General features: G+C 44.3%; 1 protein-coding gene and 1 long non-coding RNA gene across 6 annotated transcripts in view; one reads left to right on the forward strand and one right to left on the reverse strand.

Annotated features, from left to right (window-relative positions):
- The window catches only part of LOC108926339 (uncharacterized), a 62,921-nt gene that overhangs the window by 5,206 nt on the left and 31,389 nt on the right, over positions 1-26,326 (reverse strand). For both annotated transcript variants that reach the window (XR_001965474.1, XR_001965473.2), the window contains exon 2: positions 3,010-3,070. This is a non-coding gene — a long non-coding RNA (uncharacterized LOC108926339). The remainder of the gene's footprint in view (positions 1-3,009; positions 3,071-26,326) is intronic.
- Positions 972-5,066, forward strand: LOC108926336 (interferon regulatory factor 8-like). Of its 4 annotated transcripts, none has more exons than XM_018738991.2 (9): positions 972-1,059; positions 1,330-1,517; positions 2,095-2,278; positions 2,544-2,638; positions 2,967-3,072; positions 3,552-3,626; positions 3,795-4,181; positions 4,284-4,399; positions 4,623-5,066. In XM_018738991.2, the coding sequence occupies exons 2-9, from the start codon at positions 1,347-1,349 to the stop codon at positions 4,800-4,802; spliced, it is 1,314 nt and encodes a 437-aa protein (XP_018594507.1). In that variant the 5' UTR covers positions 972-1,059; positions 1,330-1,346; the 3' UTR covers positions 4,803-5,066. The 4 variants fall into 4 exon arrangements, with proteins under 4 accessions (XP_018594507.1, XP_018594508.1, XP_018594505.1 ...); XM_018738992.2 differs by having other exon boundaries at positions 1,335-1,517; XM_018738989.2 differs by lacking the exon at positions 972-1,059 and having other exon boundaries at positions 1,131-1,517.

Consider the following 26,326-nt stretch of genomic DNA (forward strand, 5'->3'; position numbering starts at 1 on the left):
CATCCTTAAAGCAGGGGGACAAAAACCTCTCCAAGTATCAGCACTAAATACACATACGTGGGGGGCGGTGGGGGTGTTGAACTGTCACCTGCTGGAAGTTACACTGGACAACTCCATTTATGGACAGGTCTGCTCAATACTCCTTTTGGAGTTCAGTGATTCTCCATATTTCACATTTACACAAACTCCAGCAGGCACAGAAATCCTTTCGGCACTGCTTATTCCTCGTTTTAATTTTCTGTATTTATTTTGCCTTTCTTTCAATTTCCAACGTCGTGGCTCCCACCCAGGTACGAGCAATTCCTGTAAAGTGTTACGAAGCCTCCCACTCAGTAGAATCATATTCCACGGAAGCGGCCCTCAGGCGTCAGGACTGAGCACAAAGTACTTGATTCATTCATTCATTCAGCCTGCGTGACGGAACGCAAAAAAGGGAGTTCTTCTGTTCTGAGGAACAAACCGGCGAAGCCATGATTCTCTCCTTGAGGGGCAGCGCTGCTCCTATAGAAGAAGGTGCAACACTTGTAACACTGACCGATGTGGTTCGTCAGGTAAACTAAGATAAATACGCGGTACTGGACTCGTTTCTACGGGAAACACTGGCGCTGCAATCTGCATGCCGCTCGCGCGTGGGTCACGTTCATACGTACTTTTTTTTAAAATATAAGTCTAATATCGTTCCCATTTGACACGTTCTACATTTATCTGTACGCATACGTGGCAGGTTTTTTTTCCACAGAGAAAGGAAAATCACAAAAAATAAATACATTTTTAAGAAGTGGGTCGGAATCGCGAAGCGCCCGTCTCTCGCAGGGTTTTTCACTCGCTCAGGAATTCTTCGCGTCGTTTCTCGGAAAGAATCTGGCTTAGAGGAAACCGCCGCATTTGATTGGACTGCGAGGCGGACGTTCTGTTCACCAATTGGCTGAAGGGAAAGAGGTCCCTCTATAAATGAATGGAAGAAGCGGATCGCATGATTTCAATGGATATCGGCACACTGTAGGAACCACGTCTACATCGCCTTCAACAACACCATCATCAGAAGCCTATTTTAAGAAGGTAAATAACTTGCATGATGATGTTATACATTTAAATATGTGGAAAATATTTAAAAGTTCATGTCACATGGTGAAACAAATTTACACAAGACTCGACAAGAGTGTTAATACACTAAAAGAAGAGAGAATTGTGTAAGTTGCAGCATTTAGTGAGCAATGACTGGAGACATGGAAAAGTGGTAAAGTACAGCAGTAAATGCTGTCAAGACTGCTTGAGAAGGGCTGTGCATCTACTACAGCAAGAGAAGGAAAGAAATGTGTTTGTTCAAAGTACAGAAACCTGTCCAGATGACAGCGGGCAGTGGACGGAGGCTGCGGCAGTGGCTCATCGAGCAGATCCACAGCGGGTTGTACCCGGGTCTGCAGTGGGAGGACGAGGGCCACACCATGTTCAGGATACCATGGAAACATGCAGGAAAGCAGGACTACAACCAGGAGGTGGATGCTTCCATCTTCAAAGTAAGACACTGTGTGCATCAACACTTTTATACGGAGTTTTACACTTTTATACTCCAGCAAGTACAAAAAACGAACCTCAATTACTCTTTACGCACGTCTATATAATGCTCTACTTCAACATTGCTGGTGATTCCACTGAAACATTTTCAGTCTTACTTTTACATTTGTATTATTATAAACATACATCCTTCAAAACTGTGTGAAATATTTTCAGGGCTGTAACGCAGAACTGATATTCAGTTTTTAAGAACCCCACTTTGCGCAGCTTTGCACCAAATATTTGTGTGAATAACTGCAACTGAATTTCTCTTAGCCAAATAGCTTCAAGGAGAAGGTTTATTCTCTGAAGCATCACACACAGGGGATGGACTGACATAAGATTTGACTATGGTTTGTTTGGTACAACTGCACCTGCAACGTACAGACACCGTTTGTCGATACTGCGTACGACCTCTATGTGGTACCTGTCAGCGTGAAGCTACGCTCAGCCTGTGCACCCATGAGTTTGTCCTGTAAAGGGACGGCGTCGATGCTTCCTGGGATGAAGCGCCACACTGGTGTTACACTGTCTCCCCAGGCCTGGGCCATGTTCAAAGGAAAGTTTAAAGAGGGGGACAAAGCAGAACCTGCCACATGGAAGACGAGGCTCCGCTGTGCTTTAAACAAGAGCCCCGACTTTGAGGAGGTCTCAGACCGCTCGCAGCTGGACATATCCGAGCCCTACAAGGTCTACAGAATCATTTCGGAAGAGGAACAAAAACGTGAGTGCATTATTTATCAATATGGGGATAATATTAATACTGCCACACATTTAGTGCGGAGTGAAGAAATTTTACTTTCTTGTCATTTTAATACTGTTGTAATCAGTCATAAGGTATCAGAAATTTAAAAAGCAGAACTATAAATTTTATAAGAAAAAGGATTATTGCAACAATGGGCATTGAGGGGAATTTAAATGTGGTAAAACAACATGCTCACTTGTAAAGTTAACCACAGCAAATACTTCCTGTGTGAACACACCCCCAGGCAGGGGCACGATGGTGGAACTCAGTGGAGATGACAGCAGCAAGGCCACACCCATGGAGTGCAGCTCAGAACAGCTTCAGGACCTCTTTCAGGAGGTGAGCTCTGACACACTCCTCTCCAGCATCCCTCAGTGTCATGGCCCCACCGGAGCATCCATTGAGGACCTGAGCACCACGGGTTCACCAGTGGTGTGTCTCAGTGCTCCTCACATTCATCACATTTTAAGTATTATAATCGACTGAATTCCACAAAAACTGGGTCTGACCATTTCATAGCTAAACCTGCTGTTGTCAAAGAATTCCGTTCATTTCATCAAGGTTAGGTGTACTAGTGTCTACAAAGGCAATAAACCAGCATAAGGTGTAAAATGTGCAGACACTTGCAAAATGTTAAAGCAGTGACTGTCTAATCTGTCTAATTCAGCCATCAAATGAAGACATTGGAGACAGCAAGGGGAGCCACTCACCCCCTGGAGACTGCTTCAGCATCCAGCCCAGCAAGGACAGGTGGTCACAAGATACTCCGTTCTGTAAGAAAATATATACTGTCTTTTCTACATGTACCAGCTACCTATATTTTTATACAAACATTATAAATACACATACCCACACACATCTGATTGTCTGCACACATGAGCATTATAGGTATTAACAGCAGTCTGCTGTAGTTCTGTAATTATTCGTATCACAAATATTTCACTTGTAACAAGATTTAGCTAAACAAGGGAAATAAAAACCAAGAGCAGAAGTAGGAGGCACACATGTGGTATGAAATGTGTGTCCAGGGCTGAAATGCCACTTTGTTGACTTCAGCACTAGCTCATCACCTGAGCTCTTTCTCTTCTGCTTCTCTAACGCTGTGCAGAAAATGTCACACTCAGTTCATAGCGAGTCTTAAGAATCCTGCTAAGGGCTTAAAACGAGAAATTTGACAGAATCAATTTAAGTAAGTAACAGTGATTATGTTTTGAAAATATGTCTAGATTTAAAAAAATTTTGTTGTTCACAGCAGGCCCAGGTGCTCAGGTTTCCTCACCAGCAGACATCCGTCATGTTCCCTCACTGCCAGGTCATTTGGATGCAGGTACATTCACATTTTCATTCCCTTGTTATGCACAAAAAAAAGCCCGTGTGCGTCCAGTATGAGCTGTGACAGGCCGACCCTGACCGGCACACCCCCAATGTCTGCAGTAGAGCTACATCAAGTGCTTATGCAGCTTGCAGACCAATTAGCTGTAATTGCATCCCGCAGCCAACTCGTCCATGATGATCGCCTTCTTCTACGGAGGGAAGCTGGTGGCCACCGCCATGTCGACCCACTCTGATGGATGTCGGATTGCGCCGCTGCCACCATCTGGGCTCAGCGAGAGGCTGTTGAATCCCAACACCCTGCAGAACATCAGCTTCCCGCCCGTGGAGGTGATTGAGAATGAGCGCCAGCGCCAGATCACCAGGAAGCTCTTTGGTCACCTGGAGCGCGGCGTGCTGCTGCGATCCAACCGGGAAGGCATCTTCATCAAGAGGCTGTGTCAGAGCCGCATCTTCTGGAGTGGCCTGGGCTCCCAGTGCGGTACGGCCACTTGCAAGCTGGACAGGGATGCCGTTGTCAAGATCTTCAACACCAGCAGGTTTCTACAAGGTAAAGGGGGGCTGCCGCCACAGCACTGTGGAACAGGGACACACTAAGCTGATACATCCTGGCCATTAAGCCTTAACTTCTTTTGCCCCTCTTTATGTTCAGCTCTACAGATGTTCCAGGAGGGTCAGCACCCAGCTCCAGACCCCACTGTCACCCTGTGCTTTGGAGAGGACTTCCATGACATCGGCAGCGCTAAAAGCAAATTAATAATCGTCCAGGTAAGAGGAGGAGGAAACCTTGGGTGCAAAGGTCTGGAGCTCCAATGAGTAAAGAAAATGTTGAAAATCAGTTACTCTCTATACACTGGTGACACCCAAAAAGTGCATGCTGTTGAGTATTTCTATCTTCTTAGTGAGTGTGTGTCAAAAGTGCTGAAAGGGCCCAGCCTCAGTACTGAGTGTGTAACCCAACTGTGTGTGGGTGTTTCTTGCACTTGTGCAGATCACTTCCATGAGCTGCCAGCACTTAGTGGACACTGTCACCACCCGGCGCTTCCTATACGCTGGCGGGAGCCTAGAAACGGCAGAGGACCACGAGCAGATAGCACACATCTTCCACGACCTGTGCAGCTACACGTTGCCGACGCCGTCCTTCTGTGAAAACCAGCCAATTTCGGTTTGACCAAATGGGTCGCAAACGGTCCTCTGCTTCACGGTTTTGGGCAGAGCAGCTCAGCATGGGTCATAATAAAGCCGAAGGAGTAAATGGACACAAGCTGGTTTGCTGTTAGCGGGGTGGAGGACAGACAGGCATTCAGGTGCATCTCACTACAAACTTTACTACTCCACTAGTAGTATAACTGTCCCAGAATCTTAATGAACCAGTTGCATTAGTGTGACACATAGGTTTTACTGTTTGTGGCATGCTGTAAGTGACAAATATGAAGTGCAGTCTAATTTCTAAAACATTTAACATCAATTTTTCATCTTTTGTTTCCTTTAAATGTATAAAAAGCTTGGTAGATTACAATAAAGCTTTATTTTTTACAAAAGTGCAACTTCCTCAAAATTATGTCTGCATTGTCATGTTTGTAAACACCTCAACTATATGAACAATTTTGTGATTTTACACATTCAACAGTGGTAGAAACTAGTGGTCATATACACTGTAGTAAGTACAAATACAGTAAATGTATTAGTTAAATCACACTGAAAACCATTTTCTTGTTGCACATTGAATTAAGTAAGGAGGAACATGGTAGCTGTCAATGTACAGGCAGTCCCCGGGTTACGAACTAGTTCGATATCCTCAGTCCACCTTTAAGCCAGATTTGTTCGCAAGCCGGAACACTTAGGTATGGTGCGTATCTACCGTCATTTTGTCAAATGTTTGTCTTGGTATATAGTATATCGTGTATCTTTGTATGCATTAAAAAAAAACATTAAAAAACACTTCCGGATACACAAACATCTTTAACATAATACAGTAATAATACAATGTAATGCTAATGATAAATGTAATTACAGTTTATAATAGAGAGAGATATAGAGAGAAATGTTACTACTGTAATGATGAACAGAGGACACGAAGGAGGCTGGACCCAAGTGCAGCACCGTTTATTCAGAGTCAAAGGATTAGACGTGTTCTTGTGGTCGGGGATGGGTAAATGGTTGGTTGATCGGCAAACTGAACAGAGGCGAGGATCTGAAATCGTGGTGGGAGACAAGGCCGGTGGTCGTTAAAGAGACGGGGACAGGACTGGGGAACGATGAGGGACAAGACTTAGAAGAGCAAAGCGAGGTAGGTTTGAGAACACAGTGAGGAGTGAGATTCCACACCTAAAAAGAGGATGAGAAGCGTCTTTTATAAGCGAGTGCTCCAACTGAAACTGCTGGTTGAGATGCGGGGCGTGGTTGTGACAATTACAGTATTTATGAAAGGGAGGAGAGAGAGAGAGAGAGAGAGAGAGAGAGAGAGAGAGAGAGAGAGAGAGAGAGAGAGAGAGAGAGAGAGTATCCATGCAAAACATTAAAGAAACTTTGTGTGCTTTTACAATGTTTGTTGGCATTTCACCTTTTTTCCGATCACTTCACTTCCACTTTAGTTTCAATCATGATTGTTTTCCTTTTCTTGGGTGCATCACCATCACTTGCATCACATTTACACTTTGATGCCATGGCCAGGAGGGTAAAAACAAAAAAAAAAATTAAAGCCAAATACAGTAACACACGAGTCACTGTTAACAGCAACAGGGTCCTACTGAGAAGAAGGAAGCCTTCTTCCTACTTCGGGCTCACGTGCCCACAAGCAGACGATCAACTGTAGACACAATGTTTTGACGCGGTTGCAAAGTAGCGATCGTTTGTTATTACAAACCATTGTATGCAACTCAAATTTTGAACGTAATAGGCTTAAATATGAAGTTATTTGATTGTTACTTAAGAGTGACAAAAAAAATTAACTTCCGGTCAGTAAGGAGGTGGTTCGTAACTGCGGGTTGTACGTACAGTAAGTCGGACATTCGTAACTTGGGGATTGCCTGTATAGAGAGAAACATACTTAACCTTACATTGCAAAAGTATAGTGTGTTGTGATGTCACGTTTGCCATGTAGTTTAGTGAAAAAAAAAATGCACATTTGCAATTTACTTATAATGAGCTCAACACATTTTAAAAAGTCATCCAAGAATTTTTCCAATACATGAACATTTACATTTGTTCACTTAGCTTCCTCCAAAACAACTTACGATGTTAAGCTACTTACAATTATTTATCCATTTATACAGCTGGGTATTTTTTTTTTTTTTTTTAAATAGAGCAATTTAAGGTAAGTACCTTGCTCAAGGATATTACAGCTGGATGTGGGAACTGAACCTGCAACCTTTGGGTCCAAAGGCAGCAGCTCTAAACATTACACTACCAGCTGAATGAAAGATGCATGAAGTATATAAATCATCATCTGGGTGAATAGGGTACTAATTCTGCAACAGGTGTCATCCCCATTAATGTTGAGGGAATGAGCACAGCAGCCATAAAGCCCCACACACACTGTCACTATCGCTGAACAAGGTCATAATAGAAACAGTAACACAAAGAGCATACTGACAAGCCCCTGGTGGTCTTTGGATTTTAAGTGTTCTGTTCTGCAACAACTGCACTCAGACCCTGAGGACACTAGGAAAGGCAAGAGAGTAACTCCTCCGCTCAGAGTATTGCACAAGACAGTCAGATTTGCAAGCAAAGTTTAAACCCCAAAATCAGCAGCGGCTTTGTTGTCTGGAAGCTACAGGATAGACATGTGACTCGAGCTTCTCTGTGAACAGCTGCTGCGTCGGCACTGCGGTCAGAGCCATTGCGACATGGTGGCCACGGGGTCCCAGGTGTGGCCCAGGGACCCCGAGGCCTTGCCTCAAACCCAGGTGCTTCTGCAGGCAGCAACGTCATTTTCTGTATCTGCCAAGGGACCAACCCTTTCATTCAGAGAGATGGTGCATGGCGCGAAAGTAGAGTATAATAGGCAGATGCTGGACATGTAAACTCATGTTCACAGTGCTGCAGTCCAGGAAGACCCATGGCACCGCTTCAGCCGCGGGATTAAAAAAAAAAAAAAAAAGCAGATCTTGGGCTCTAGAACGACCTTCTTCAGGGTTTGCACCATGTTTCCCAAACTGTGGAGTGCTGACTCCGCACCTCGCTCAAGAGCTGTGGAGACGACAGATGCCAGATCAGCAAAAAAAAAAAAAAAAAAACACACACACACACACACACACACACACACACACACACACACACACACACAGTCTGAATCACTTGTCCCATTCGGGGTCGCAGGGAGCCAGAGCCTAACCCAGCAACACAGGGCGTAAGGCTGGAGGGGGAGGAGACACACCTAGGATGGGACACCAGTCCATCGCAAGGCACCCCCAGCGGGACTCAAACCCCAGACCCACCGGAGAGCAGGACCCGGTCCAACCCACTGTGCCACCGCGCCTCCATCAGCAAAACAGTGTGTCTCTATGTTGAACAAGAGTGGCCATTTTTGCCGGCAGTCACTTCTCAACAACATACATAGTGCATTTAGGATTCAATTTACCCCAGATCAGTCGAGGTCAAACATCTGCTAGTGTTTGCCAGTAGACGTGTTCTCAAACTGAATGCATCAAACAGCTAATGCGGCAAAACCCGCTTTGTCTGTGGACTAAGAGGAGGAGAAGGGAAAAAGGACACGACTATGTAATTGCGCTAACAACAGGAAAAATCTGTGAAAGGCGGACATTTTCAGAGCAGACACAACTTCTCCAAATTTATAAAAAGAGCAACAGAGCGATTGCACACTGGAGCCGGGGCAGTCGACCGTTATTCTGCACCGTGCTCGGTCATTGAGCAACATTTCAAGCCTTAGCACTGCATTCAACAGGCCATGTTTGGGGCCCCAGGGAGAGACCCCATGACGGCATCAGCAGGTCACAACCAGCCACCTGCGGACCACATTCTGCACCGTATCCAAAGCAGTCAGGCAGCTCAACAGAGAGAAATAAACGCCTCTCTGTTCACAGAGAGACCTGCATTTACTCCAGAAGCAGATTTCTGACACACACAGTATACAAAGGCAGCCTGTGACACACGTGTGTGTGTGTGTGTGCGCGCGCGCAATATGTTTAGGTGTTAAGAATAGTCCTGCACTGGGCCACAGTGACCGACAACCCAGCAGTGCTGACATCAGCTGGTTGTTCCTCTTTACATATTTACACTCACAATTGACTGAATTCAATTACAGGCAAAAGCCAAATGAAATAAGAACATGATGGCGCTGACACCCAAGAACTATGAGGCAGCAGATTAATGTTCATCCTATAAATCTAAAAAAAACTGGTTGAAGTCCATAGATGGACTAGCATTTAGTTGTCCGGTGCAGCCCTTAGGTCACATGCACACGTTTCCGTGATAGAACAGTGTGAAACCAGACTCCTTTTCTCTACAGTTTGCAAATTCCTAGTGACCGCTGGCAGAAGCTCCATCTTGAGCTACTGCTGAAGGATGTGGATGGACCACAGCGTGTGCTGTGGGTTCCAAAAACCACTGCAGAGATATGCACAGTCGAGACTGCTTTCACTTCGCTTCAAGAAAGCACTTCTGCCCCTTTCTTAAATTGCTGGCTCAGTTACAGTTTCATAACTGTGCTCAAAGAGGGTTAATATGACCTTCATGACACGGCGGTGCTGTTCAATGTCTGGCTGACCGACCACTGGACAGCAGTCAGCTGTCAAACTCACTGCGCAGCTGAGTAGAACTTTGACAGCAAGCTACACATTCAGCTTTACAAGAGGGATGAGCAAAGATCAGTCTTGTGTGTAGCTACAAGTCCAATGTGGTTTAAGTGAAAATTATTTACACTATTAAAAGTTTAAATGCAGGACCTGATCTGTACAGCTCAGCAAGAGCACTGCACCCCTCCACCTCTGGTCATGTGTTTATTCCACTTGAGAGGACCCAGTTGTGGAAACCCTTTGATTCTTAGTTTGGGCCCCTATGTAGTGAGACAAACTTGCACTGTCCCTCAGAGCTGCTGAATCCCTCCCTGTAATGAGGACAGGTCTCAGATGACCTCTCTTTCAAAGCCATTTCTACCCTGACAGCTTCGTGAATTAGTCCAACACAGCAGGCTGTTTGTAATCAATATATTCCCTGTGATAAAAATTTCTGTAGACAATTACTATAATGAGTAATGTATACTAGCACATGGCAGTGTCAGGCAAGAAAGCTGTGTTTTGCTAATTGTTTGCATCTTGGGTTTGCTCTTTGTTGTTTGAATGTCTTTTTGTTTACTCCGAGTCATATGTGTCTCTGGAAAAAAAGTATCTGACAAATGGAAAACTGTACATTTAGGCCGGTCAGAGAATTTCCTTTGAATGGTCACCTCCACAAGTCACACTGCAGACATTTTTTGCCATGGTTACTTTTATAACAATTGTGTTTGTCTCAATTTTTTTTTTAGATTAATATGCTGAATATTAATCTCCTGCCTTATAACTCTCAGGTGTCAGCATCATCATGTTCTTATATTTCAGTTGACTTTTGCCTTTAAATGAATTCAGTCAATCATGAGCGTAAATACTCAAAGAAGCAACAAGCTGATGTCAGCACTGCTGGGGGTCGGTCACTGAGGCTCAGTGCAGGACTGTTCATCTATTCAACTGAACCACTGATACTAAGCCTTTGCCTTTAAAATGCCATTTTGGTAAGAAAGTTAAGTATTACAAATGTTTGTAAACAATACATCAGCATAGCTTGTACCATTTGCATGCTGACACTATTTCCATAACACTTAACAATAATCTAACAGGAAAGAAACAGCAAAAACAGATGAGGTGAGAATTATCCAGCGTTCTGAGAAGCTGACACGAGCAAGTGGCAACGTGGTGCGAACGCAAACAGCCCAGAGCCTTTCAAACTGAGCTTCCGACAAAAAGATTGAAAGAAAACAATTGTGAGAGGATCCGCACTATTTCCCATGCGCTGCTCCGGATGCTGGACACATACTGATCCGAAGCAACCTTCCTCAATGAGATCCGCACGGCCTCGGTCACATTGCGCTGGCTGCTGTTCCTTTGTCTTCTTTCAAATGAGGAAATAGTGACAAAACATAGGAGCATGTGATAGGCGCAGAGAAGAAAGCAGGCTCGTTCACCTGTCCTTGCGGTCGCTGTCTGTTACCCTGAGTTTTACACTGCTGTGCACAAAAGCATCTCCAAAGCAAATACACGTAAACATAATGTACAAGTGCACTCGGACTTGCATTGCGGCTAAGCTGAGGACGTCCAGCTCAAACACTAGAGAGACTCGGAATCTGCTGGACATTTCCCTCAGTATAGCATTTGTGACCACTTAATGTATGACGTCTTAAAAAGCCACCGAGGTGCTGACTTGATATTTCTCGAAAGCATCGTTGTCAAAGCACTACTCTATATGTCCAGTGAGTGGAGCAGCACATGGAAATATTCACTGCTGCACCATCATGTTATGCATTACAATCACACATTAAATCAAAAACGGCCTTCCTTACAAAGCTGGGTATCTATTACCTTTGTGTGTGTCCAGTGTACAACATTTGTGTGGACAATGAGCCCTATCCTGCTGTGACACATTTACATTTATTCAGTCAGCACACAATTCTCTCCAAAGCAACTTCCAGTGAACACTGTGTAGTGTTATCAGCACACACCTTATTTACTCAAAATTACTTACACTGCTAGATACATTACTTTACACTGAGTCACTCATCCACCTACCAAAGAAACACACTTCCTTTGTTTCCCACACACACAAACTCATATATGGGTTAGAGTCACCAATCCACCTGAAAAACATGTCTTTAGACCGTGGGAGGAAACCAGTGCACCTGAAGGAAACCTACACAGACATGGGAGAACATGCAAACTCCACACAGACTCAGCAGGGATCGAACCTACATCTTCTCGCACCACCTGGGCTCTGTGAGACAGCAGCGCTACTCGCTGCATCACCGTGCTGCACGTGTAACCCAGGGGACTTCCCCGAAAGTTGCCCCCTTTAACACCATTCAAAACATTAAGCATAAGGGTTATAACAGCAGTCACATGAACAGTGGCTGAGTAAGTAGTACTACAAAAGAAGTACTATAACAAGTACCGGGGCAATGGGTAGAGGAGCAGTTACAACTGCTGCCTTTGGACCCAAAGGTTGCAAGTTTGATTCCCACCTCCAGCTGGTGTCTTGAAGAAGGAAATTGCCCTAAATTGCTCCACTAAAATTACCCAGCTGTATAAATGGGCAAATAACTAAGGTTAACACTAAGTCGCTTTGGAGGAAAGCATCAGCTGAATGAATTCATTTCAATGGCAAGTACTACACAGAATATTTTTCTCCCAGGGAAAAGGCTAGAAAGGAAATTTCTCACTTAAGATCCATATTGCACACATACAGTTCATTTAGTCATATACCACAGCAGGACTTTAATACCATTAGTACACTGTATTCATTACTGCTGTTTGTCAGCAGAACTTGCTGCTGTCAGGTATCAACAGCGAGGTCCAACGCTCTGTCCTACAATGGTCCAACTGTCCAGCTCTCTTCACTTTGACATACTGATGTACAGATGCCATGTCAGAAAAGCGAGCGACAACATTTGGCTCCACATACAGCTCAGGTGCAACAGCAGCGGTGGCAACAGGGCCAAGCATGTCTAGTTTTTACACTGTCACAGCAGCTGGCTGCTGGAGCCACGGTTGCCGGAATATGAGAGGCTAGAGGCACAGCGCCCCCCGGGGCAGAGCCCTTGCATAGCACAAGCCAGGGTAAAGGCACTCCACAGAAATAGTGGTGCACTTTTACTCCAGTAGGTAGCGTCATTGTGCACAGTGTTCAGACCTTTGTCTGGCCAATCTCTAAGAACTCCAATGACAATGAAAGGGGGGGGGGGGGCAAACAGCAGCATTTTCAATTAGTACATTAAAGGCATTGATGGCAAGAAGCACAAAAAGCGGAAAAAACAGGTTTGCAATGCTCTGAACAAAGTGACGAACCTGGTAGCCTTTTTTGTTGACTTCATTCTCCATTTGGGATACAACCTGACCGCAGAAGAGGTGATCATCTTTCCAAGTCAAGTGGCTTTATTGTCATTTCAACCCTATACAGCTAGTACAGTACACAGTGAAACAAAACAACGTCCCTCCAGGACCATGATGCTACATAAAACACTAGTTACCTACACAGAACTACATACAGCGCACGTGTGCAAGACTTGTGCAAACTGAGCTACACATTAGAATAATTATTAAAAATGGGACAATAGGCACAATAATGGACAGTTCAGCATCGACCAGTACACAAGTTTCAGTGTGGAGTAAGGTGCAAAAAAGGTATTTCAATAGAATAATAAATGCTGTAAATGTAAACATACTTCTTAGAAAAAATGTTTTTAGCAGCACTTTAAGAGAAAATACGTGCAAAAATTGCAAAGGGAGCAGAATGGTGTTCAGCTGAGTATGGGTGCGTGTATGTGTGCGGGCTGGTGTCAGTCCAGTCCCTGAGTGTTGAGGAGTCTGATGGCTTGGGGGAAGAAACTGTTACACAGTCTGGCTGAGTAAATAGTACTACAAAAGAAGTACTATAACAAGTACTGGGGGGGCGGGTAGCAGAGTGGTTCCAACTGCTGCCGTCACAACAACCATGGTACAGCCTTCCCCCTCCTTATGAAGGTACTGTTTCGACAACTACATTTGTACATACACGACCACACACAGCAAGCGGCCTGCAGGAGTCTCGCATTGATGTCATGTTGTTACATAGCATCATCAACAACCGGGGCCTGCATGTCATTTTGAGTCGTGTACTGTCTAACAAAGCAGCACACCTGGTCTCAATAAATGAGTTGTGTCACAGTCATACCTCTACCAGTGGTGTCACTTCCTTCTCCATGTGCTGCTCTGCTTTTACACTTAAGCTCAATTATAGCTCAGTCTCTCTGTTCCAGCTGCAAAGTGTGCGAACAATCAACAATGCGGATGTCTTTACAGTGACAACATGATGTGGAAGAAAAGCAAAAGAAAACCAATCTGCTCCCCAGATTCCCTAGATAAGGGCAGCGTAGACAGTAAGAGCCCAAAGCACTGGCCGAGGGTGTCCTGGCAGGACTCGTGGCAGTGAGACAGACGGACAGATGGACAGGTTGGATGGACGGCCTCTAAACAGTTGCCTTGCCAATGCCTCCATCTCCCACTTCTGCTCAGATAGCTGTGGATCATCTGAGAGGAGATAGAAATGCAATCTACTGCCAGTAAATAACCTTTTGTTCCAGTAAATACAATAAAAGTAAAAACAAAGCAAAAGAATTAAAAAGGACAAAAGTAAATAAGTAATACAGGACCTGGGCTCCATAGTGCTTGAGTGCTGCACAGTGACGTTGCCTCATTTTCCAAAGTTCGCTGCTTTTCCTCCTCGCCACAGTGGAACATGAAGCAGCGCATTAAATGAGAACATAATTCATCAACGGGGAGCGAATCGCCCCGACAAAACGGTTATTGGCCACGCAGCTTCCAAAGCAATCAGCACCAATATCAGATGGTCCTGGAGAGTGAGTGCTCTTCAGACCACCCTGGATCAGGCCACTCAGCCGCAGCCCACACGTCTACCTGTAATCACAGCTTTTTACCACGGTACATCAGCTCTAATACGTATACTGCTGTCAGCTTGATGGAGCTCCATGTGAACCAGATGTGCTGTATCTCACATGCCCTGCAGGAATGCTGAAAACCCAGCCCTGCATGGCACTACAAAGTGGAGCTTTGCGTGCCGGACAAGGAATTTCCCACGAAATAATGTCATTCAAGCATGAAAGTGAGTAAAGAAAAGAACGGAAACTATACACTGTATATTGGTGCCATTTTGTTTACAGTCTGCATGAGTCCAGCTCTATATGTACAAATATGCATTTGTGCAATACGTAGTCTGACTGTTTCTTCCTCCTCATCTTTAACGTTGATGAATAACTTGGCATATTAGCCACAAAGCACTGGTGGACATTGAGTCCCACTCTACTCCACGGCACCAAAGCACACAGTTTCCACAGGGTGGACTTATTCCAGCAACATCCTGTTCTAGGTTCTCTTATGACACACGCCAATGAGGAGTAAAATGGATTTACTGAACGCCATAGTGCAATGGCACATTCCATAGTACATAAAAAAAGACAGACTTCTGTACATTTCTGCAAATGGCAGAAAACAGTGCTGGTTTTAATTAAAATGTGTGAAAAACTGCATCATTTCGCGCTCATCATATAAATCCTATCTGACACGTTGCTGCAGAAGACACATATCAAGACGCCTTTGTATATGGCACAAAACCAGTGTAGAGTCTGGATAAACAATAAAATTCACATTAAAACTTAAATCAAATTCAGCTAAAGCACAAAAACACTGAAATGTTTAGTTTTACCCATGTAAAACAGAGCAAATGACATATTTCCACTGTGTTTTCACACAAAGCAAACAGAAGCAGCTCTTCTGCTGCTCTCAGCAGCGGTATGAGACGCAGCTGATCATTACCCATGACCCATGCCTGTTCAGTGGTTTAAGTGCTGCCATTAGGCCCATGTCTCACACACAGACAACTGCATGACGGACAACAGTTCACACTGGGTGCTTTGTGCTCCTGTGGCCTATCCGGATGCCCATGCAGGCCTCGAACCCTGTGGCAGCCGTAATGGATAGGCCCGAGGCAGGCGGGTGGAGCACAGCCGCACTGCACAGGGCAGACGACCTAATTGGACTGCACCTGGAACCCATTAGGGAGTAGAGAGTCACCTCGGAGAGGAGGAGAAGGGCTCCTCAGCTCTCCAAACTCCCTTTCTCTCTCTATACATACACATACACACACACACACGCACGCACGCACGCACGCACGCACGCACGCACGCACGCACGCACGCACGCGTGTCATCTGCCCTTCTGCCTCTCTCTCTATAGAGCCGTCACAAAAGCGGCCTCCTGAGATGAACTTCCTCTGCAGGAACACTGGAGTTTCAGGCACCTGAGAAGATACTCTGCACTCCCCAGGTCATTTTCATGGGTGAAGAAAGCCCTTACTGGGGCAGACAGCGCCAAGAGCAACAGGAAGCCAGGAAGGGCCCCAGTCAGAGTGCAGGGCATTGTGGTTTTTGCCCTTAAATGGGGAATTGAACCCAAACCCATGCTGCTGCTGCAGCTACTCGAACCCTGCTTCTGCTTGTCAGTAAGAGCAAAGAGGATATACTGTTATGCAAAATGAGCTTGAGTGCTTGCTATTGGAAAAAATAAGCAACATAAATGCCAATAAAGCAAACAGCCAAAACAGTGATTTTTTTTTTTAAAAAACATGTAACATAATTAAAATGTTAAGTAAAACAATGAAAGCAAACATCAGGAAAAAAAGTATATACAGTATATATATATATATATATATATATATACAGTATATATATATATATATATATATATATATATATACACACACACACACACACACACACAAAATATATAAGCTCGTCTTTTCCCTGTGCAAAGGGGAATTGGGAAAAGAGTGGAGCGGGCCCTTATTTGGCCTGCCTCTGAGGGGTAGCAGTGTGCAGGGTCCTCACCTTCCAGCTCAGAGATAGATCAGTGTGGCCCCAGCGCTCAGGGGTGTGCCCCTTATCTAGATAAACCTCACTTGACCCAGAGCACCGGCGCTGACAGATCACCTCCCCACATCCCCACACGAATGAAGACGACAAATGGGGCGCAGAGGGGGCAGCTGAGGGCCGCTTGGGCCACAGGGGCGGGAGTTCTGTCCCGACCTAGACAAAATCGTACGCTCCAAAGATGTTGATTAAAGAACATGAGATCTCACAGCGCTGTTTACTTGTGATAAACAAGGCAGGTAGACCGTAACTGCATGGAATGCAACATCACAGGAAAAATGCAGCACTCCGCTTGATTTTAAGTCAGTTTGAAATTCATGGGAATTTTCTAGTACAAACTGGAACTCCATGTCTCAACCAAACTGTGTTCGCTGTGAAAACAGACAGAAAGGTTAATGTAGGGCGAAACACAGAAACCATAACTACCAAAGTGAGATCACATGAACCAATCACATGTGCCGGGGGGGTGGGGGGTAGGCTTTAACATTTGAATTTATTTGCATCGCATTGTTATTACTAATATTATTGTACTTATATCTGTTGCACTCAGAACATTAGAACAAGAGCTCCTGAACAGACAACTTAATCGTGAACTTCATGACAGCCAATAAGTTCCATTAAATGAACTTGTACTGAAACTAAAAGAAAAAGAAAAAGCACTTTCAAAAGACTATAGTTAAAGTATTATGCTCTGATGAAATAATAGCTTCTAGTTGACAACAGGAACATGATTGGCCTCTTCAGGCTCAAAGGAGGAGCTGCAGGAGAAAACTGGATGGTGCAAGGGGGCTACTGCTTTATCACCTTCTCAATACGGCGCTTTGTGCAATGATGTGTCGCGATGACACAACCCCTGAAAAGGGCTCTTTGGAAAATTAATGCCTTCTCTTGTGCCCTTTCCCTCCGTTTGGCCCCATGTTGTGTTTGGGGGGTCGGCCTTTCTATTGCTCTTCAACAGCTCATTTGTGCTCAGGCTGTGTGAGCAGTGCTGCTGCAGGACGCCGTTGTTGCATGAGCACACACCAGCAGGCTGTCCAAACAGCATTTGTCTCAGGCTTAATGGCCACACTGGACAAGGAGCGCACATTGAAAGGGAGTCTGTTCCATGGGACTCATGGAAAGTGTGGTAAGCATGGTACGCTGCTGACAGCAGGGAAATTCGGGTACAGGAGACTGACAGATGTTCCCTGCGTGTCTCCATCTCGACCAGTATAACACACACTTTTTCACCAAGATGAAAACAGTCTAGGTGCCTGCTCTGTGGCTCCCACTTGAGTGCAAATAGTGGGGATGCAAAAGCTCCCCCAGGCCAAATGTGTGATACACCCAACCAGTCGTATCACAGAACCACCCCATACCACACTGTACCATACTACACCGAACCTCACTAATGATCACAGACTTAGCAACAGATGTCAAGTTCCCAGCTTGCAAACCATAAGACTCTCAAAGGCTTCCACGATGGGCACGTGTGTCTGTGTAGGGAATAGTCCAAATGAGCTACAAGTTTACTTTCAGCTCACAAAGTTTATGTGCAAACCAGCCATTCTGTACCCCAAGAGTGAATTTAAATGAGCTTCAACTGACCTCCAGACAGACACCAAACACACTCCATAAAATTTCTCAAAAACTAACAGCTGCAGTTGCATGAATGTAATTGAATAAGAAGCTCAGATCTCCAGGACGTTCGCCTATGTAAAGTACGCTGAGAAAAGCGAAGGCGCCATTCTCCACAGTGAAGTTACTGTTCACGTTACACTTTATCACCAGTGACCAGCCTGCTCTTTGGGAACACAGACAACACACAGCACAAACACGACCCAATCACAAAAACGAGAAGGTTTTCACCAGCAGGTTGCAAAAACAGCACCGAAGACCAGAGACCTGTGTTCGCAGCAGGCAAACAAACAAACATGACCAGTATTCAACTGCAGGTGAAATAAAATGCCTACATTGAAAAATTCTAGCCAATTTTCCATTACTTTTCTTGGTGTGTGGTACGTGGTTCCGGAGCGCTCGCAAATACCATGTTTCCTGTCTCCTGCTAACTGTTTTGGTAATTGGCTTGTGTTAACTGTGTGACCTGACAACTGGCTCGGCGCTGTGGCCCGTGCAGAAAGCAGACCAGGTCCTGGGATTCACAATGCCTCATGGTGTTTGCCCCCCTCCCCCTCTGGGCCCTCAGCCCACATTCAGCAGCAGCTGAGACCCAGGGGACGCACCCGGCCCGCCGTCAGCAGCATGGTTCACATTAAGCAGTGATAATTGATCCTTGCAATTTGCAATCTGGCTCGATCGGGAATGTCAAGATCTACCGGGACTTCTCAGGCTCACGGAACATGGTCAATACTGATTCGACGGCATTACGTTCCACATTTTTCCTTCTTTTATTATAGCTGAGGATTCGCAAATTTCCATTCCAGAAAGGTAGAGGGCATGATATTTAAAAGAGACAGTCAAGGTAATGAAGTACATCCATACCCCAGTTTACAAACTTAATTTAATCCAGGAAATTAGTTTCTTACGTGAAAATTGGTAAACCTTTCCCGACCCAAGTACAGCTAAAAATCACACAAAAACTCAAATACCATAAATATTATTCCTATCTCACTGGCAGATACAATTTTCAAAATTACCCACAACTGTAAAATAATTAGAAATATTGTAATAAAATACAGTAGTGCACATAAATATATAGCTATGTATGTACCGCATGTATTTACGTAGAGTATGGATGGTGAATTGAAAACTAATGTCAAATGTTCTGCAAGGAAAATTTAGAAACTGTAAACATAATAAACAATTAACTAGTTAGCTAGTTCAAGAAAGCCAAAAGGCAAGAAAATGACTATCCCAGCAAATTCTAGATTCATAGTAGTTTGGTTTTTAACAGTAAATAGTCACAACACACAGCACAGCCACTACCTTCAGTGAATGCATGAGCTCATGTGGCGTTCATTCCCACAATTCTCAGCATCAAAGATGTGAACCCTCACTGCCAGGTGCCATTTCATAATGGGGAAAAAGTTTGGCAAAATTTGACTATGCTATCAGATATTTGTCCATATCTGAGAGAATATCGATCAGATGGAAAGGTACAAATTGTGAGTTTGCAAAAGTGAACATTTGTCATTTGAATGTATTCAAATCAAGAAATGGGTGTAATGTCATAGAAATTCACCATTTCCATCTTCCTGAGCTATGCATTCATGTTATTAAAAGCCAGTACAGGGTTATTTGCTGCTTGATCAATTAATTATACACGTGTCTGAACGATTGCAGGAAGGACAGGAAAAGACTGAAGAAAAGAGGAGAAGCTCCACGAGCAGCCAAGCCATGCCATATTCTGTGTCCACACTGAACAGATGAGTAATTCGGGGGGTACTTTACTACCTTCTTTCCGCCCATAGAGATCAGATTGTGCACGATGTGCAAACACGCAGAGAACATGATGTTTTTGGGCGCCTCGCTGGCAGCCTGACAGCAGGAGATGGTGCAGACACGTCAGTCAGCAATAGTGGGCCTGAGAGAAGAAGCAGAGCCCTGAGCAGGGGGACCGCGGGGCCATGAAAGGGGCCACGCAGAAAAAAGCAGTGCCAACGTGCGCACGCCCAACAGCAGGGCTAAAAAAAACGCTTATCCATCACTCATTTGCTTGGAACTGCACTACAGCTGTGTGTTTCAGACAGGGAAAGTGGCAAACAATAATATATCAGTAGCAAAATACAGCAGCCACACAACCACAGAAAAATAAAACCGGCAATGAATGGGGGGGGAAAAAAAAAAAAAAAAAAAGTTCTCACAAACTACTAAATATCAAAATACTGTTTTTTCAATTTGCATCTAGCTTCTTGGGAATGGTTTATTACTGATGCAAAATTTATCATACATTCACACACATCCTGTCAGTAAAGCGACAGTAAGGAAAAACATAAACCACAGATAATTCTGACCAGGTCACATAACTTTAATATGCATAATGTGTCACTGTGTGAGGAGAGCGCTCTATAAAAATAAATCTAATCGAATCGAAATTGAATAATATTTTTCATTTTTTCCTTTTCATGTTTTGTCTTACTTTCCCAGTTGTGGGTTTTTCTGTGAATCAGCTTCCTCTCACTACTTTGGTATTTTAATATATCATCATAAAGGTTACATTCATTTCCTTCCGTAGGAGCACTAAGAGACTCCTCTCCCTTTTTTTGAGTGTGATAAGAACAAGGATGCGACACAGCAACGGGGCTGCTGCCTGCAATCTCCTCACATTCTCAGTGGTGGGGGATCCCTTCTTACATACACCACATTCCTGCACCTTTTTAAAAGCAACCACAATTCAAGAAAAAGAACTACCCCATATTGTCAGTGTCTGAAGAACTACCAGCCTAAGATACACTGGATTTAATACGAATTCTGGATTTTTAACCCTCTCAGGGCCAAATTAATACCTGCAGCAGGGAAAATCTGATTTTACAAGCTGATGCTAATTTATAACATCTGCCTGGGAAGGGTTAGTAAGCAGATGTGATGGAAATTGAAAAATCCTCACAAAGAGCCACAGTTTGAGACTTGTGGACTTCAGTTTTACAAATTTCAAATAGAACCAGACTCAGGTGCATGACTGCAAGTGCCCTTTAAATGGGGAAATGTCCCAGCTGAGGACCACAGATCCTTATGACCACAGCCTTGACCTTCCTGCGTTAAGAGCTGGAGTGCAGCCTCAAGGAGGAGCCGAGGAAAATGGGAAAAGTAAGAGGAATAGAATAGATTTGAACTCAGCTACCTGGTTATTTTCATCTAGGTAACAGGAGTCCCATTTGAGGAGAAATAGAGTGTCCAACTACTAAAGCAATTAACTGCAGACTTCATATGATGATTTTTTTTTTTTTTTTTTTTTTTAAAAATCCCATGAAATTTAAGAAGAAATGTTCTCATCTATAATCAAAATTTTACACGAGAAGTTCTATAAATCCATTTGCACTACCACATCTGATGGGCAGTGTACAAGCCAGAGAAGACAGGACAACATCCCATGGACCAAAGTGCCCATGGAGCATGTGTTCCTCACCAGACCCCCACTAACTCCTACCACTGTTTCCCAGCACCTTTGCAAAAGTGCTGCCCAGCGAAGCTGGGGTCCATCATTGGGGTCCACAACGGGCTGGCGTATCATGCCTGTCCAACACGAAGAACGACCCCGCAGGTGGAAAATAGCACTGGCAACAATGCGTATCAGCCAGTGCACCAACTAGTCAGCTTGGGATCAAAGTAGCAGCACCAAGATGGTTCGAGTCCTACCTATCTGACAGATCCTATAAAGCAGTCTGGCGGAGCTCTCGTTCTTCTCCTCTGCCTCTCTCAACCGGTGTCCCGCAGGGCTCGGTACTGGGTCCTCTTCTCTTCTCAATCTACACCTCCCCCCCTCAGCCTGGTCATAGCCTCCCACGGATTCAAACACCACTGCTATGCTGATGATACCCAGCTCTTACTCTCCTTTCCACTTGGAGCATCAGACATTTCCGCACATGTTGCTGCCTGCCTGTCTGGATGTCTAATCACCACCTCCAACTCAACCTCTGCAAAACAGAGATTATTCACCTCCCAGCTGGCCTGTCATCCTGTCACGATCTATCAATCAAACTGCACAACTCACTCATTTTGCCTATCTCCTTGGCTAACAGTCTGGGAGTAACAGTTGATTCAAGCTTGTCTTTTTCTCAGCACATCTAAGCCACAACCCGGACCAGCAGATACATCCTGCATAATAGTCAAATGCATCAATAGAACTGCTCCCAGCAATTTAAAAGACTTGATCAACCGCTACACCCCAGTCAGACCCCTTCGTTCGTCTACTTCTGCTTGCTTGATGGTCCCGCGCATAAAAAGTAAAGCACGGAGGTTTTCGGTTCTGGCTCCATTGTGGTGGAATGACCTTCCCCTCTCACTCAGAACTGCAGAAACTGTCTACATTCAAGAAGGGTCTGAAAAGTCACCTTTTCCAGACTAACTTCACCCCAGATCTCTCCAGCTCATGTACATTGTACATGTTCATGCACTAACTTCATGATCATCCCCAAATAAGCCTTTACACAGCCGCTACTCCGGCACTGTATATGAATGTTTGTTTGTGTACCTTGTTATTTAAAAATAAAAATAAAAAAAAAAAAAATTTGTAGGAAGGTTATCAGGGTTCATCTATCCTGCATTTTATGCACCTACTTGAGCGATGAACATCGGTGCATCAAGTGGAAAGCAACAAACTAGGTTTACTTAAGAATCACATGTTTGCAGCCATGTCTCTTTCTCTTAATGTAATGCACAAATTGTATTTTTGCTGAGATGTACGTCGCTTTGGAGAAAAGCATCTGCTAAATGAAAAAATGTAAATGTAACTAACTCAGCTGAGTTAGTATCTGCTCATGCAAACTTACACAACAAGCTGTCATCTTCCTAGGGGGACTGTGCTTGTGCAGCATCGGAGGCTGGGCAGCCCGCGGTCCTTTCGGCAGGCCAATTACAGGCAATTAGAGGCAGAAAGGATAACATTTTAAAACAACAACGGGGTGAGGTGGGGCTCGAGCAGGCCAGACCCCCAGCCAAAGCTCCTGCGGCAGTAAAGTGATGCCTGGGACTGCTGGGGATGATGCCCCCCCATTTCCTCTCTGGCCCAGGGCCATGGCCTCAGCCCCCATACAACCCCCCGCTTCGGGCAGACTCAGCACTGCAGGCAAGAATTATAATGAGTGCTATTATTTCATTAGCGCAACCATGTTTTCATTACATCCTACAAGACTTTGAGGACAAGGGTGGGGGATGGATGTGCTGCTGAAAAGACAAATGTAACGCTCTGGGACACAGTTCAGAAGAAGACAAAGCATAAGCACGTATTTCTAACAAATGCATTAAAAAGTGAATAAATTGACAGCTGGCACACTGACCACACCTTGCAAATCTGTACTAAAGGTCAGCAAAGCTGAAGATGCTTTTCTCTTTAAATTTCACTATAAACCCTGCAACAGGCATACTGTCATTATGAGAGATTTCCATGACCTGAGTCTTTTAACCTCCAGCTGATTAGTGATCCTGGCCAAATCACATAACCTACACTTTGATTTTGGCAGGAAGTAGCTGGAGACTAGAAACATGAAAACTGAGTAAAAGGATCTAATATTTCTATATGAGCAAGAGGGCTGATTAACCTTAGAGAAAACATTAAGATTGAAATTGCTGAAATGTAAGAGAATGACCAACTGGACAAAAAACTGGATTCTAAACTTTAGTGCATTATAACTTGTAATATACTATATTACATATTTTATTTTTGCTGATGATATTCTCCAAATCAACTTGCAACCTTAAGCTACTTACACTAAATTATCCATTTATAGAACTGGATATTTTTTCTTCTTTAACCTGAACACCTTATGGGATAAGTACCTTGCTCAAGGGTACTACAACAGGAGAAGGGGTTTCAACCTGGGTCTTGCAGTGTAAGGTTAGGGTTAGCTAAACCCTAACCACGACATCACTACATTCAAGATGAGATATGTACAAGTACATTAAAACTCATTTTTAATATGTACTTATTCTCTTTAATTCATGGCATACTAAGCAGAGCAGCCAAGTAGGTACAGCTACTTGCACGGTGCCTACATGATGAATACAGGGTACATTTGGTTTGTGTGAAATGGCCGTCATGGCCGCTTGATGCCACAGCGCTGATTATTCATTCTTAACCACAGCATTTCACTGGCAAATCAGACAGAGTTTACAAGTTGGACCATTCTGCACTCATACCCGCCAACATGGCACCAGACGCTGCTAGTTAACAGAGTGAGATTAATTAGGAAAACACCCGGGAAGAAAAGGCATGAGCCTTTCATCACAGCCCAGACAAACACAGGTCTCCAGAAAGAAAAAGCATTCCAGGAAGCGCCGGGCCAGCCCTGAGGGAGGGCGCATCACGCAGCTGCTCGCATTGAGCACAGGGACGCCAAAGCTATCATCTTTATCACAGCTCCGTCTCAAAATGGGCCTTGGCACGGCACGCCAGGTCCACTCAGGGCTGCGCAGCAGGGACACTGTGCAGCTGGGGGGCCATGGGGTGCATGCTGGTTTAAATTAGTGCTCTGACAGCGGGGACAGAGGCCTGGTGGCACTGCATACACACGGGGGAGACAGAGTCCAGCAGCAGAACAGCCCGCAGTGACATATGACACTGGCCAGAGCCCTTGCTGCCGACCCACAGCGGCACGGCCACCTGACCACCACAAGGCACCGCTTATTTTTACAGCGCCAATCGGCCCGCTGAGACCACAGTTTTCCTTAACTCCCCTTTAACAACGTCACCGCATCTTAAGACAGACTTTATCCATGCAAAACAGCAAAAATAAAATAAAAATGGACATTTGTTTCGCATCCAAAATGAGCACCTCAAACTTAATTTGTGTGGTTTTATATTTTCAGACCTCCATATCCAACAGTGCACAACTCTTAGAAAAACAAAAGTTCAAAACCTTTGTGAAATACCTCACTTAACATTATCACAATGTATGTTTAATTATAAATACTCTGAAGGCAAACAGTTCAAATCATTGCAAAATTTCAGCTGTGCTCCATGTTTTATTATTGAAAAATGTGCATCTCAATTCTTCAGCTATGCAGATCCAATTACTAAAAATATGGCAAACATGATGACTTCCAAAGGGGGGGGAGAGACCAAATTGTTAAAGCTAAATAACCAGGAGAGGGAAACAAATTCAAATCTAAATGGGGGGGGGGAGTCTGTCAAATAATGTGGTATCATAATATGGCACAGCGAGCAGCACTGCTGTCTCACAGCGCCTGGGTGGTGCAAGACGATATGGGTTCGATCCCCACTCAGTCTGTGTGGAGTTTGCATGTTTTCCCTGTGTCTGCATGGGTTTCCTCTGGGTGCTCTGGTTTCCTCCCACAGTGCAAAGACATGCCGTTTTCAGGTGGATTGGTGTGACAGAGTTCCACTGATGTATGGATGAGCAACTCACTGTATGCAGTGTATCTAGCAGTCTAAGTCACCTTGGTGAATGAGGTGTGTGGACTGATAACACTACATAGAGTTCACTGGAAGTTGCTATGGAGAAAAGCATCTGCTAAATAAATAAATAATAAAAACTGCCATCTCTGACGAAGTTCATTTGTGTGCGGTCACTTTTTAATTTTTTGCTAAATGTCTGCTGTCCTTTCAGACTGGAGCTAATGTTCTGGACAAACCCTTGTAAAACCATCCTGATCCTGTCAAGTGGGCCAAGGAGACTATATAAAACGCCACTGCCTGCATCTCAGCACAACTTCTGCACCTCCATTACACATCAGTCTGGTTAAATCAATATTTACCCCCATGAAACTGTAGGTAGGTTTCACTGCATTTGTGTTTTATAATGAACATGAAGACCACCCACCCACAGGGAACCCAGCAGGTCAGTGAGCCTTGAAGATGATGTAGTAGAGTCCACACACTGCTAGTCATCATTTAACGTCACCTACAGTACACACGCCTTTGGTGAGGCTGTTAGTGAAGAACATGTTATAATGGCTACAGTCTAAAAACAATCTATTCTACAGGGGCAAGTAGGAATCCAGGGCAATAAGTTAACCATATTTTCAGCTCACAACAAATAAGTCTAATTACAGCCATATGGTTGAAACAACCTTAAAAATGAAATGGCATTGCAACTGATGTTCAATGAAATTCATAATACTTTGTATTTTCAAAATTCTCAGCAAAGTCTGACTAAGTGTATGAGATATTTCACAAAATTCACAAGACAATTTTTGGAAGTCCAAATGTATTTTCTCAAAAATGTCTCCCAGCGTTGCTGTAAGAGTGTCATTACTGGAAGGGTACATTGCTGGAGTGGATGCTGATCTGCAAACTCCATTTGTGTTACAGAAATCAGAGCAGCCAATGCAAGGCAATGTGTAAAGTAATGGAGAGCATAAACGCGCAACCAGGTTCACGAGTGTGCTGTGGT

The sequence above is a fragment of the Scleropages formosus genome, chromosome 7, assembly GCF_900964775.1.
Source record: "Scleropages formosus chromosome 7, fSclFor1.1, whole genome shotgun sequence".
Classification (NCBI taxonomy): domain Eukaryota; kingdom Metazoa; phylum Chordata; class Actinopteri; order Osteoglossiformes; family Osteoglossidae; genus Scleropages; species Scleropages formosus.

Coding starts and splice junctions, on each gene's coding strand:
- LOC108926336 (XM_018738989.2), top strand. CDS start 1,314: ATGTGTTTGTTCAAAGTACAGAAACCTGTCCAGATGACAGCGGGCAGT. Junction 2,639..2,966: donor TTCAGGACCTCTTTCAGGAG/GTGAGCTCTGAC, acceptor TGTCTAATTCAG/CCATCAAATGAAGACATTGG. Junction 3,627..3,794: donor GCCAGGTCATTTGGATGCAG/GTACATTCACAT, acceptor TGCATCCCGCAG/CCAACTCGTCCATGATGATC.